General features: G+C 33.9%; 1 protein-coding gene across 5 annotated transcripts in view; it reads left to right on the forward strand.

Moving 5' to 3' along the window:
• KIFAP3 (kinesin associated protein 3) overlaps positions 1-13,764 on the forward strand; it is a 173,235-nt gene that overhangs the window by 41,382 nt on the left and 118,089 nt on the right. For all 5 annotated transcript variants that reach the window (XM_053209388.1, XM_053209389.1, XM_027046391.2 and 2 more), the window contains one exon: positions 1,457-1,555. In XM_053209388.1, coding sequence (XP_053065363.1) covers positions 1,457-1,555 — 99 coding nt within the window. The remainder of the gene's footprint in view (positions 1-1,456; positions 1,556-13,764) is intronic.

Consider the following 13,764-nt stretch of genomic DNA (forward strand, 5'->3'; position numbering starts at 1 on the left):
TAGATCATTGAACTGTGAGTCTCCAAGTGGAGACTGAGATCCTTTGGTCAGCTGAAGTGTGGCTCACTGCTGTTGTTTATGTAATTCTGTCTATGTAATAAGGGGACTTTGATTGGAATGGGTATGAATTTGGTGAACATAGTTTTAAATTCTATTTTACTAATTAAGCACAAAAAGTCTTTTAATACATGCAAATTTGAGAGGCCTGCAGAATGATGGAACCTATGAAAGGAATCTTTAAAAATAACCTATTTTAACCTATCTTTCAGCACAGGAATCTTCTGCAGCCTCCCTTACAAATCAGTTATTTAGTATCTTCGACAATGTCACTGCTTATTGATTTAGTTCATTGTGTAGTTTGACATTCTATTTATTATAGTGTTCTTTTGCTTAGTGTACTAAAATCCACTTGTCAATAACTTCTATCCCTTGAATCCAGTCTTGCATACTAAAACCATATAGAATAAGGATGAAGTCTCTTAAACATCACTTTTCTTATATTTGAAGATATTTATCATATTGCCTCTACAGCTTAGTTTTTCCTAGATTGAAGGCCCTAGCTTATTCATATGGCTTATTCAGCAAGTCATGCGGGTAATTTTCCTTTGAACCCAATTTTTATTGGTCTCTTTTAAAAAGTAAAAGTATTATTCCTATTGTGAAGAATATCATATGTTTCTTACCTCTCCTTCATGGAATCCCCAAATACACTCTCTCACACACACAGGCTTTGACTTTTCCTAATTAGGGTCTTTCCACGTTTAGAAATTTTCTGTTGCTCTGTACTTCTGACATCTAGATTGGTGTTGACTTAAACTGTGTGGACAGCTCAATAATCCTGGAGACTTCAGATCATTTCTGGAGTCACAAGTCTCCTGAATATGCCCAAAATTCCTTAAATAGAAGGGGTATGGAGAGAACCACTAATGGAACTTTTAACCATCAGTAATTTGTACTTTGTGATTGTTGGGTGACAGGAACTGATATCTTAGAATATACCATATTCCTGTAAGTATTGGATACCATTGATTGTAAGATGCACTATTATTTATGAACCACTAAGAATGGAAAAAAATGCTTCAATTAAATTGTGACATGTCATGGATTATAAGACATATCAAAATTTGGTTCGTTAACCCACTTGTTAATCTGTTGAAATTTAGGGACCTGTGCACGTACATAAGACATTTGCATAAAATTTCTGGGCATTCAAGTATTTGATGATACCCAAACATGTGTTCATCCAAGATCTCTAAGAATATCCTTGAATGCTTGGTTAAGAAGTTCTAACACAATTATTGTACAGAGACAAACATTTTAGTTTCAAACTACTGGTTAGAGAAAATAACTGGCTAACACTGCACATAAAATGTAATAGTACTGTCCTTCATAATATTTTTCAGTAGATTTTCTTTGCTTCAGTGAATATGGATGATCCTTAACTTAAGTTGCTTACTTGATGAAGACCCTGAAAACCAGACCTTGAGAAAAGATTATGAAAAAACCTTTAAAAAATACCAGGGGCTTGTGGTAAAACAGGAACAGCTCTTACGAGGTATGATTTCCTAAGCAAAGAGAAACACAACAAAGTGCTGACTCGACATTAATTTTGTTCAATTTTTTTTGTCACATCAGTAAAGCTAATATCATAATAATTGAAAAATCTGTACATTTTCATATGCTACAAATTCTTTTGTTTTTAGCATGGGTAATGTTTTAAGTTTTGTTCCATTATTTTTTCACCAAAAGACCCTATTCAGCTCTTAAATGTATATACATTTATAATTCATTTATTCAGAGAGGATTTGTAATCCAGTACTTGTCCTTTTCAATAAGAATCTAGTCTCTCAAACACTAATATTAACTAATATTAGTTATAATAATACTAACATCTTATTTAGTAACTTTGTTGCTTTCCTAGGAAATTGATATAAAAATTTTCAAAATATTTCTCTTGATTAATAAAAAATAGTCTCTTTCTGAGGTTTATTGAGAGGTCTAACAATTCAGTAGTCTGGATTCACAGTCATTGATAAGATATAGTCTTAAGAAGGTTAGTGAGAATGATGTGGGGCTTTTAAGTATGCATTCCACCCCTGCTTTGTAGTTGACTATTGATTTTTTTCCAGCCTTATTGAAATATAATTGACATATAACACTGTGTTAAGTTTAAGGTATACAATGTGATGATTTGGTACACACATATATTGCAAAATGTTTGCCACAATAAGGTTAGCTAACGTGTCCTTCACCTCACATAATTACCATTTTGTTGTTGTGGTTATGATGAGAACATTTAAGATCTATTCTCATAGTAACATTCAAGTATACAATACAGTATTGTTAACTATAGACACCATGGTGTACATTAGATTCCTGGAACTATTCATCTTTTGTTGACCAAGGTCTTCCCATTTCCCCCACAACACGGCCTCTGTCAAGCTTCAATCTGTTCTCTGTTTTTATGAGTCCAGTATTTTTAGATTCTACATGTAAGTGAGAACATACAAGATTTGTCTTCTTCTGTCTGACTTCACTTAGTATAATACCCTCAGGGTCCATCTATGTTGTTGCAAATGGCAGAGTATCCTCCTTTTTTTATGGATGAATGATATTTCAGGGCATGTGTTTGTGTGTGTGTGTGTGTGTGTGTGTGTGTGTGTGTGTGTGTGCGCCAGCCACATCTTCTTTATCCATTCATCCATTAATGGACACTTCAGTTGCTTCCCTGTCTTACCTGTTGTGAAGAACGCTTCAGTGAACATGGGAATGCATAGATCTCTTGATTTTACTTCCTTTGGATATATACCCAGAATGGTATTGCTGGATTATATGGTAGTTTTATTTTTATATTTTTGAGGAACCTGCATATTTTCCATAGTGGCTGCACCACTTTATAGCCCTACGAACAGTGCACTAGGGTTCCCTTTTCTCTACATCCTTGCCAGCATTTATCTCTTGTCTTTTTAATAATAACCATTCTGACAAGGTATGAAGTGATCTGTCATTGTGATATGGATTTGCATTTCCCTCATAATTAGTGATGTTGAGCACCTTTTCATTTACCTATTGGTCATTTGTATCTCTTCTTTGGAAAAATGTCTATTCAGATCTTTTGCCCATTTTTAAATTAGATTTTTTTTTGGCTAGTGAGTTGTATGACTTTCTTAAACCTTTTGGATATTAACCCCTTATCAAGTAGATGATTTGCAGGTATTTTCTCCCATTCTGTAGGTTGTCTTTTCATTTTGTTGATTTTTTTTTTTTTTTTTTGCTGGGTGGAAGGTTTTAATTTGATGTAGTCCCACTTGATAATTGCTTTTGTTTCTTGTGATTTTGGTGTCATTTCCAAAAAGTCATTGCCAAGACGGATGTCAAGGAGCTTTTTCCCTATATTTTCTTTTAGGAGTTCTACAGTTTCAAGTCCTTAATCCTAATTTTATTTCAGTCCTCTTTCTTTTTTTTTCCTTTGTAGTCCAGTTAATTTTTGTGGGTGGTGTTAGGGGTACCATTTCTTTCTTTCTTTTTTTTTTTTTTTTGGTATGTGAATATTCAGTTTTCCCAGCACAATTTTATTGAAGAAACCATCCTTTCCCCTATTGAGTATTCTTGGCTCCCTTATCAAATATTAGTTGACCCTTATATGGAGATTTGTTTTGAGCTCTCTTCATTGATCTATATGTCTGTTTTTATGCAAATACCTTACTGTTTGATGGCCACTGCTTTGTAACATATTTTAAAACCAGAAAGTATGATGCCTCCAGTTTTAAACTTTTTCAAAATTACTTTAGCTATTTTGAATCATTTGTACTTCCGTACAAAGTTTTGTACTTTTTTGTCTCCATTTTTGTGAAAAATGACATTGGAATTTTGGTAGAGAGGACATGGCTCTATAGATGTCTTTGAGTAGTATGGACATTTTAATGATAGTAACTCACCTGATCCTTGAACACAGTACATCTTTACGTGTATTTGTGTCTTCGTTTTTTTTCATCAGTGTCTATTATAGTTTTCAGTGTATACGTTGTTCACTTCTTTGGTTAAATTTATTCCTAAGTATTTTATTGATTTTGATGCTATTGTAAATGAGACTTTTATTTCCTTTCAGATGGTTGTTAGTGTATAGGATTTTTGTGTATTGATTTTTTTTTTATCCTGAAACCTTATTGAATTCATTTATTAGCTCTAACAGTTTTTTGGTATAGGCTTAAAAGATTTTCTGTACAAGATTGTGTCTTCAGCAAACAGAGACAATTTCATGTCTTCCTTTTCAATTTGTATACCTTTTATTTCTTTTTCTTGCCTAAATGCTTTGGATAGTTTTTCCAGGACTATATTGAATAAAAGTGTCAAGATGAGCTTATTGTGAATCTTACAGTAAAAACTTTCAGAATATGATATTGTTAGTGGGATTTTCATATGTGGCCTTTGTTATATTAATTACTTTCTGTTCCTAGGAGTTTTATCATGAAAAGACGTTGAATTCTGTCAACTGCTTTTTCTGTATCTATTGAGATGACCATGTGATTTTCATCCTTTTTTGTGTTAATGTGATTGTATTTTTTGATTTGTGTATGCTGAACTATCTGTGCATTTATCCGTGGGATTTATCCCACTTAGTCATGGTATGTGATCCTTTTAATGTGCTGTGCCTTCAGTTTGCTAGTATTTTATTGAGAATTTTTACATCTCTGTTCCTCAGGGATATTTGTCTATAGTTTTTTTGGTGTTTTGTTTTCCTTGTAGTGTCCTTATCTGGCTTAGATAAGGATATTTAGATACTTAGATAAGTACCCTTATCAGGGTAACGCTTCAATTTTTTGGAAGAGTTTGAGATGGATTGGCATTAATTCTTTAAATGTTTGGTAGTTATCCATGTAGCCTTCTGGTCCTGGGCTTTTCTTTTTGCAAGGTTTTTGATTGCTGACTTAATCAACTCGTTATTGGTCTGTTCAGATTTTCTCCTTTATGATTCAGTCTTGATAGGTTGTATGTTTCTAGAAATGTATCCTTTATTCTAGGACATCCAAATGGCTTGTAATTGTTTATGTTAATCTCTTAAGATCCTCTATATTGCTATTGTATTCGTTGTAATGTCTTCACTTTCGTTTCCATCTTTATTTCAATCCTTTTTTTTCCTTTGTAAGTCAATTAAAAGTTTGTCAGCTTTGTTTATCTTCTTAAAAACCCAACTCTTAGTTTTGCTGATCTTTTCTATTGTTTTTCTATTCTCCATTTCATTTATTTTTGCTCTGATCTTTGTGATTTCCCTCATCCAACTACTTTAGGCTTCATTTGTTCTTTTTCTAATTCCTTGAGGTGCAAGGTTAGGTTACTCATTTATTTTTCGTCTTTTTTCTTTCTTTTTTCTTAATACACATTTCTCTTGGCACTGCTTTTGCTGCATACTTTAAGTTTTGTTATGGTATGTTTCATTTTGGTTAGTTTCAAGATATTATTTAATTTCCCTTTTGATTTCACCTTTGACCCATTGGTTATTCTAGAGTGTGTTGTTTAATTTCCACATATTTGTGAATCTTCCAGCTTTCCTGTGGTTATTGATTTCTAGTTTTAAGACATGATGGTTGAAAAAGATACTTGGTATAATAGCAACTTTGTAAAATTTGCTAAGACTGTTTTGTGACCTAACATTTGATCTATTCTAGGGACTGTTCCACGTGCACTTGAGAAGAATGTGTTCTCTGTTGTTGTTGAATGGGATGTTCCGTTTATGTCGCTTAGGACCATTTGTTGTAAAGTCTAGTTTATGTCTGCTTCCTTATTTATTTCTGTCTGAATGATATATCCATTGTTAAAAGTGTGGTATTGAAGTCCTGTAATGTTATTATATAGATGTCTCTTACTCCCTTCAGATCTGTTAGTATTTGCTTAATATATTTAGGTGCATCACTATTGGGGGCATATATATTTACAATTGTTATATCCACTTCATGAATTGACCCCTTTACCATTAAAAATGACTTTCTTTGTCTCCTGTTATAGTTTTTAAGTCTGTTTTGTCTGATACAAGTATAGCTACCATTTTTTTGTTTCTATCTTTTGGTTTCCTTTTACATGGAATATCTTTTTCCATCCCTTCACTTTGAGCTTATGGTATGTGCCCTCTCATATATCATGTTACTGATTAGCATCCTTTGATTTCTGCTTATAGAATTCCTTTAGCATTTCTTGTAAGACAGGTCTAGTGGTGATGAACTCCCTCAGCTTTAGTTTATTTGGGAAAGTATTTTGCTTTTATTTTTGAAGGACAACTTTGTTGTGTAAAGTATATTTGGTTGGCATTTTTTTTTTTTCAGCACTTTGAATATATCATTCCACTTAACTCCTGGGCTGTAAGGTTTCTGGTGAGAAATCTGCTTATAGTCTTATGGGAATTCCCTTGTAGGAAATAATTTTTTTCTCTTCCTGCTTTTAAAATTCTCTCTTTGTCTTTGATTTTAAATGATTTTGTTATAATGTATCTTGTAGAACATCATCCTACACGTTCTAATGTATTCTACATATTATAATGTATCTTATAGAACATTATTCTCCATGATTGAAATTTTGGGGTGAGTTATATCACGATGTACTTATCTCTCCCCAGATTTGGGACATTCTCAGCTATTATTTCTTTAAGTAAATTTTCTGCCCCTTTCTTTTTCTTTTCATTCTGGGACTCCAGTGATATATAGATTGTTTTTCTTAATACACAAGCTTTAGGTTAGCTCCTCCTGCTATGCATCTTCATTTCCAATGCCCTGTGCACTTGCATTACCTGTGACAATACCATGCAGGCCAAAGAATACACATTTACAGCATAATTAGAGATTCATCCATCTTATATCCATAGTTCATTTCTTTTTATTATTAGGATGGTCTTTCATTCATTAAGGGCTAGTGGAATGTTTCCAGTTTGTTTTTTTTTTTTTTTTCAATTACAAATAACGTCGCTGTGGACATTCATGTGCAAGTATTCACATGGACATTTGCTTTCTTTTCCTAAGGTAAAATACTTTGTGATGGAATGCTGGGATCATAGGTGTATGTTTATCTTTCTAAGAAATTGTGAAATGGTTTTATGCATGATTGTACTATTTTATCTTCTCATAATCAGTACATCAGGGTTCCATTTGTTTCACATCCTCACCAACAGTTGATGTGGTCAATTTCGTTAATTTTAGCCATTTAAAAATGTATGCAGTGGTATCATATTGTGTCTTAATTTTCATTTTCATAGCAACTAATTGTATTAAACATCTCTTCGTGTGTTTATCTGTCATTTTGTATCTTCTGTTATATCATCTGTTAAATATTTTGTTTAATTTTTTTATTGGATTGCTCTCTTATTGAATTTTGAGAGTTCTTTATTTGCATTGGATACAAGCCTTTATCAGACTTATAATTTGCAGACATTCTCTCCCAGTTTTTGGCTTATCTTTTTATTCTCCTAAGAGCATTTTTTGGAGATAAGAATTTTTAATTAAAAAAATGTTTTTGATGTTTATTTATTTTAGAGAGAGAGAGAGAGAAAGAGAGAGAAAGCACAAGCAGGGGAGGGGCAGAGAGAGAGACATACACAGAATCCAAAGCATGCTTCAGACTCTGAGCTGTCAGCACAAAGCCCGACGCGGGGCTCGAACTCACAAACCATGAGATGATGACCTGAGCTGAAGTCAGATGCTTAACTGACTGAGCCACCCAGGTGCCCCGAGAATTTTTAATTTTTATGTAGTACAATTGATTTCATATTTTCTGAATTACAATTTTGGTATTGTATCTAAGGAATTCTTTTCTAACTGCTAAGATTTTATTCTGTGTTTTCTTTTACAAGTTTTATGTCTTAGGTTTTTATAGTTAAGTCTAAAATACATTTTGAGTTAAGTTTTGTATGTGGAGTGAGGAATGGATCAAAGTTCTTTATTCTTTTTGCTTATACATATACAGTTATTCAAGCATTATTTGTTGAAAACACTATCCTTTTATCCTTTATCTATTGGATTTTTTTTCTATTTTTGTGAAAATCTTTTATCCATGTATGTGCATTCTCATTTCTAGATTCTACTTTGTGCTGCCCATCCTTTTTATAGATCTTGATACCAACAGCACAGTATCTTCAGTATTGTGGCTTTATAGAAAATATTAAAATGAAGTAGTATTAGGCCTCCCAATGTTTTTCTTTTCCCCAAAGGTGTTTTTGCTATCTAGGTATTTTGCATTTTCATATTACTGTATAAGCAGTGTATTCATTTCTACCAAAAAAAAAAATCTGGGATATTGATTCAGGCAGCATTGAATATATATATTAATTTGGGAAGATTAATAAGAAGAATCTTAACAATATGAGTCTTTTGACACAAGGATTTGTCTCTACATTTATTTAGATCTTCTTTAATATGTCATAGTGGTATTTTATTGTTTTCAGGTTTTTCATATCTTTTGTCAGATTTACCCCTAAGCACATTTCATATTTTTCTTGCCATTCTATATACTCTTTTTTTAAAAAATCTCAAGTTTTGATTATTTGTTGCTAGTATACATAAATATAATTGGTTTTTATATATTGGTTCTGTATTGCATAGCCTTGGTAAATTCATTTATTAATTACTTCTAGTAACTTTTTTTAAAGATTCCATTATATTTTCTATGTAGATGATTATGTTTTCTATAAATGAAAATAGTTTTATCTTTTCAAATCAGGAAACTTCTTATCATTTAGTTTCCTTGTCATTAATTGCATTGATTGATTTTTCAAATGCTATATCAACCTTGGACTCCTGTATTAAAATTCACTTGTATTATCCTTTTTATATATCAGTGGATTAAATTTACTAAAATTTTGTTTAGAATTTTTGCTTCTTTTTTTTTTAAGTTTATTTATTTTTATTTTGACAGAGAGCAAATGAGGTACAAGTAGCAGGGGAGGGACACAGAGAAGGACAGACAGAATCCCAAGCAGGCTCTGCAGAGCCTGATGTGGGGCTCGAACTCATGAACCATGAGATGATGACCTGAGCGGAGATCAAGAGTTGGATGTTTTAACTAACTGAGCCACCCAGGTGCCCCTAGAGTTTTTGCTTCTATATTCACAAGGGATATTTGTGTGTTGTTTTCTTTTGTTGTAAAAATTTCATGAAATGCTGGCTTCATAGGTTGAGTTGGGATTTATTCCATCCTATTTAACTTTCTAGGAGAGTATGTGCAGAATTGCTATCAATTCTTTAAAGGTTGGGTAAGATACTCCAGTAAAGCCATTTGAGCTCTTGAATTTTCTTTATGGGAAAATTTTAAGTTGCAAATTCAATTTCTTTAATAAGTATTGTTCACATTCTCTTTTTCTTCTTGAATGAGCTCTGGTAGCTTGAATCTTTAAAGGAATTTCTACCTTTCAGGTTGTTTTATATTATTATTCCCTTATTAATACCTATAGAATCTATAGTGATATAACCTCTCTCAATGCAGAAATTGATGTTATGTCTTTTTTTTTTTTTACTCCTGATCTTTCAAGTTGGAAGATTATCATTTTTTAATCTCAAAGAACCAACTTTTGGTTTCATTGATTTTCTGTACATGTATATTTTTTATTTCATTGATTTCTGTTCAGATTTTTATTATTTCCTTTTCCGAACTTATTTTGGGTTCAGTTTGCTATTCTTTTTGTAGTTTTTTAAGGTGGAAGTGGGATCATTTATTCAAGATCTTCTATATTAAAGGTGTGTAGGGCTATAAGTTTCTCTTTAAGCACTGTTTTAGAACTATCCCACAGATTTTAGTATGTCCTGTTTTTATTCTCATTTTTATTCAGTTCAAGATACCTTTTAATTCCCCTTTTTATTTCTTCTTTGACTCATAGGTTGTTTAGAAAGGAGTTATTTTGTTTCCAAATATTTGGGGATTTCTCAGAGACCTTTGTGTTACCAATTTTGAATGTAATCCCATTGTCATTAGAGAAAATACTCTTTTTAAGTTTTTATGCAAATTCCAGTTATCATACAGTGTATTATTATTTCAGTTATATAACAGTGATTCAGCATCTCCATACATCACCTGGTGCTCATCACAAGTGCATTATTTAACCTATCCCCACACCCACCTATTTAACCTGTCCCTCTATCCACCTCCCCTCTGGTAACCATAAGTTTGTTCTCTGTAGTTAAGAGTCTGTTTCTTGGTTTGTCTCTCCCTCTTTCTTTTCCCTTTGATCATTTGTTCTGTTTCTTAAATCTTACATGAGTGAAATCATATGGTATTCATCTTTCTGTATTATGCTTAACATTATATTCTGCAGCTCTATCCATGTCATTGCCAATGGCAATATTTCATTCTTTTTTATGGCTGAGTAATATTCCATGGTATATCTATACCACATCATCCTTACCCATTCATCAGTCAGTGAACACTTGGGGTGTTTCCATAATTTGGCTATTGTAGATAATGCTGCTATAAACATCAGGGGGCATGTATCCCTTTGAATTAGTATTTTTGTATTCTTTGGATAGTGCAGTTGCTGGATCATGGGGCAGTTTTTATTTTCAACTTTTTGAGGAACCTCCATACTGTTTTCCAGAGTGGCTGCACCAGTTTGCATTTCCACCAACAGTGCAAGAGGGTTACCCTTTCTCCACATCCTTCTCAACACCTGTTGTTTCTTGTGTTTTTTTATTTTAACCATTCTGATAGGTGTGAGGTGATATCTCAGTGTAATTCTTTTAAGTGTGTTTATTTTGAGACAGAGAGTGAGCAGGGGCGTGGCAGAGAGAGGGGGGATGGAGGATCTAAAGTGGGCTCTGCGCTGACAGCAGAGAGCCTGATGCGGGACTAGAACTCGAGAGCCGAGATCATGAACTCAGCCAAAGTTGGATACTCAACCGACTGAGCCACTCAGGTGCCCCTCAGTGTAATTTTGATTTGTATTTCCCTCATAAGGTGTGGTGTTGAGCATCTTTTCATGTGTCTGTTGGTTATTTGGATGTCTTCTTTGGAAAAATTTCTCATGTTTTCTGTCCATTTTTTACTTTTTTTTTTCATTTTTCTAATCACTAACTGAAATTGAGTCTTTTATTATGAGTTCAGGCTACAGATCCCCCTAAGATTAATAGGACTTGTAACTTCATTGCCGGTAGAAACGTCAGAAGTTTTCATATCACATCATAGTTGATGTAGATACCTTGAATTACCATTTATGTTCCTTAGTATTTAGAAAATTATGGCAATTATCAGATAAGCGTCTATATCTTGTTATTAAGTATGTCACTAATGCAGCACATTTATTTCTGTATTGCAAATTGATTCTTTTTTTTTTAAATATGAAATTTATTGTCAAATTGGTTTCCATACAACACGCAGTGCTCATCCCAACAGGTGCCCTCCTCAATGCCCATCACCCACTTTCCCCTCCCTCCCACCCTCCGTCAACCCTCAGTTTATTCTCAGTTTTAAGAGAATAAAAACTTATTCTTATGGTTTGCCTGCTTCCCTCTCTGTAACTTTTTTTTCCCCTTCCCCTCCCCCATGGTCTTTTGTTAAGTTTCTCAGGATCCACATAAGAGTGAAAACATATGGTATCTTTCTCTGTATGACTTATTTCACTTAGCATAACACTCTCCAGTTCCATCCACGTTGCTACAAAGGGCCATATTTCATTCTTTCTCTTGCCAAGTAGTACTCTATTGTATATATAAACCACGACTTCTTTATCCATTCATCAGTTGATGGACATTTAGGCTCTTTCCACAATTTGGCTATTGTTGAGAGTGCTGCTATAAACATTGGGGTACAAGGGCCCCTATGCATCAGCACTCCTGTATCCCTTGGGTAAATTCCTAGCAGTGATATTGCTCGGTCATAGGGTAGATCTTAATTTTTTGAGGAACCTCCACACTGTTTTCCAGAGCGGCTGCACCTGTTTGCATTCCCACCAACAGTGCAAGAGGGTTCCCGTTTCTCCATATCCTCGCCAGCATCTATAGTTTCCTGATTTGTTCATTTTAGCCACTCTGACTGGCATGAGGTGGTATCTGAGTGTGGTTTTGATTTGTATTTCCCTGATAAGGAGCGACGTGGAGCATCTTTTCATGTGCCTGTTGGCCATCCGGATGTCTTCTTTAGAGAAGTGTCTATTCATGTTTTCTGCCCATTTCTTCACTGGGTTATTTGTTTTTCGGGTGTGGAGTTTGGTGAGCTCTTTATAGATTTTGGATACTAGCCCTTTGTCAGATATGTCATTTGCAAATATCTTTTCCCATTCCGTTGGTTGCCTTTTAGTTTTGTTGGTTGTTTCCTTTGCTGTGCAGAAGCTTTTTATCTTCATAAGGTCCCAGTAGTTCATTTTTGCTTTTAATTCCCTTGCCTTTGGGGATGTGTCAAGTAAGAAATTGCTACGGCTGAGGTCAGAGAGGTTTTTTCCTGCTTTCTCCTTTAGGGTTTTGATGGTTTTCTGTCTCACCTTTAGGTCCTTTATCCATTTTGAGTTAATTTGTGTGAATGGTGTAAGAAAGTGGTCTAGTTTCATTCTTCTGCGTGTTGCTGTCCAGTTCTCCCAGCACCATTTGTTAAAGAGACTGTTTTTTTTTCCATTGGATGTTCTTGCCTGCTTTGTCAAAGATGAGTTGGCCATACTTTTGTGGGACCAATTCTGGAGTCTCTATTCTATTCCATTGGTCTGTGTGTCTGTTTTTATGCCAATACCATTCTGTTTTCATGAGTACAGCTTTGTAGTAGAGGCTAAAGTCTGGGATTGTGATGCCTCCCACTTGATCATGGTGAATAATTCTTTTTACATGCTGTTGAATTCAATTTGCTAGTATCTTGTTGAGAATTTTTGCGTCCATATTCATCAGGAATATTAGCCTGTAGTTCTCTTTTTTTGCTGGGTCTCTGTTTTGGGAATCAAAGTAATGCTGGCCTCATAGAATGAGTCTGGAAGTTTTCCTTCCCTTTTTTATTTTTTGGAATAGCTTGAGAAGGATAGTTATTATCTTTGCTTTAAATGTCTGGTAGAATTTCCCAGGGAAGCCATCTGGTCCTGGACTCTTATTTGTTGGGAGATTTTTGATAACTGATTCAATTTCTTCACTGGTTATGGGTCTGTTCAAATTTTCTATTTCTTCCTGTTTGAGTTTTGGAAGTGTGTGGGTGCTTAGGAATTTGTCCATTTCTTCTAGGTTGTCTATTTTGTTGGCATATAATTTTTCATAGTATTCCCTGATAATTGCTTGTATTTCTGAAGGACTGGTTGTAATAATTCCATTTTCATTCATGATTTTATCTATTTGGGTCCTTTCCCTTTTATTTTTGAGAAGCCTGGCTAGAGGTTTATCAATTTTGTTTATTTTTCAAAAAAACCAACTCTTGGTTTCATTGATCTGCTCTACATTTTTTTTAGATTCTATACTGTTTATTTCTGCTCTGATCTTTATTATTTCTCTTCTTCTGCTGGGTTTGGGGTATCTTTGCTGTTCTTCTATTTCCTTTAGGTGTGCTGTTAGATTTTGTATTTGGGATTTTTCTTGTTTCTTGAGATAGGCCTGGATTGCAATGTATTTTCCTCTCAGGACTGCCTTCTCTGCATCCCAAAGTGTTTGGATTGTTGTATTTTCATTTTTGTTTGTTTCCATATATTTTTTAATTTCTTCTCTAATTGCCTGGTTGACCCATTCATTCTTTAGTAGGGTGTTCTTTAACCTCCATGCTTTTGGAGGTTTTCCAGACTTTTTCCTGTGGTTGATTTCAAGTTTGATAGCATTGTGGTCTGAAAGTGTGCAT

Source organism: Acinonyx jubatus, chromosome E4 (genome assembly GCF_027475565.1).
Source record: "Acinonyx jubatus isolate Ajub_Pintada_27869175 chromosome E4, VMU_Ajub_asm_v1.0, whole genome shotgun sequence".
Classification (NCBI taxonomy): Eukaryota; Metazoa; Chordata; class Mammalia; order Carnivora; family Felidae; genus Acinonyx; species Acinonyx jubatus.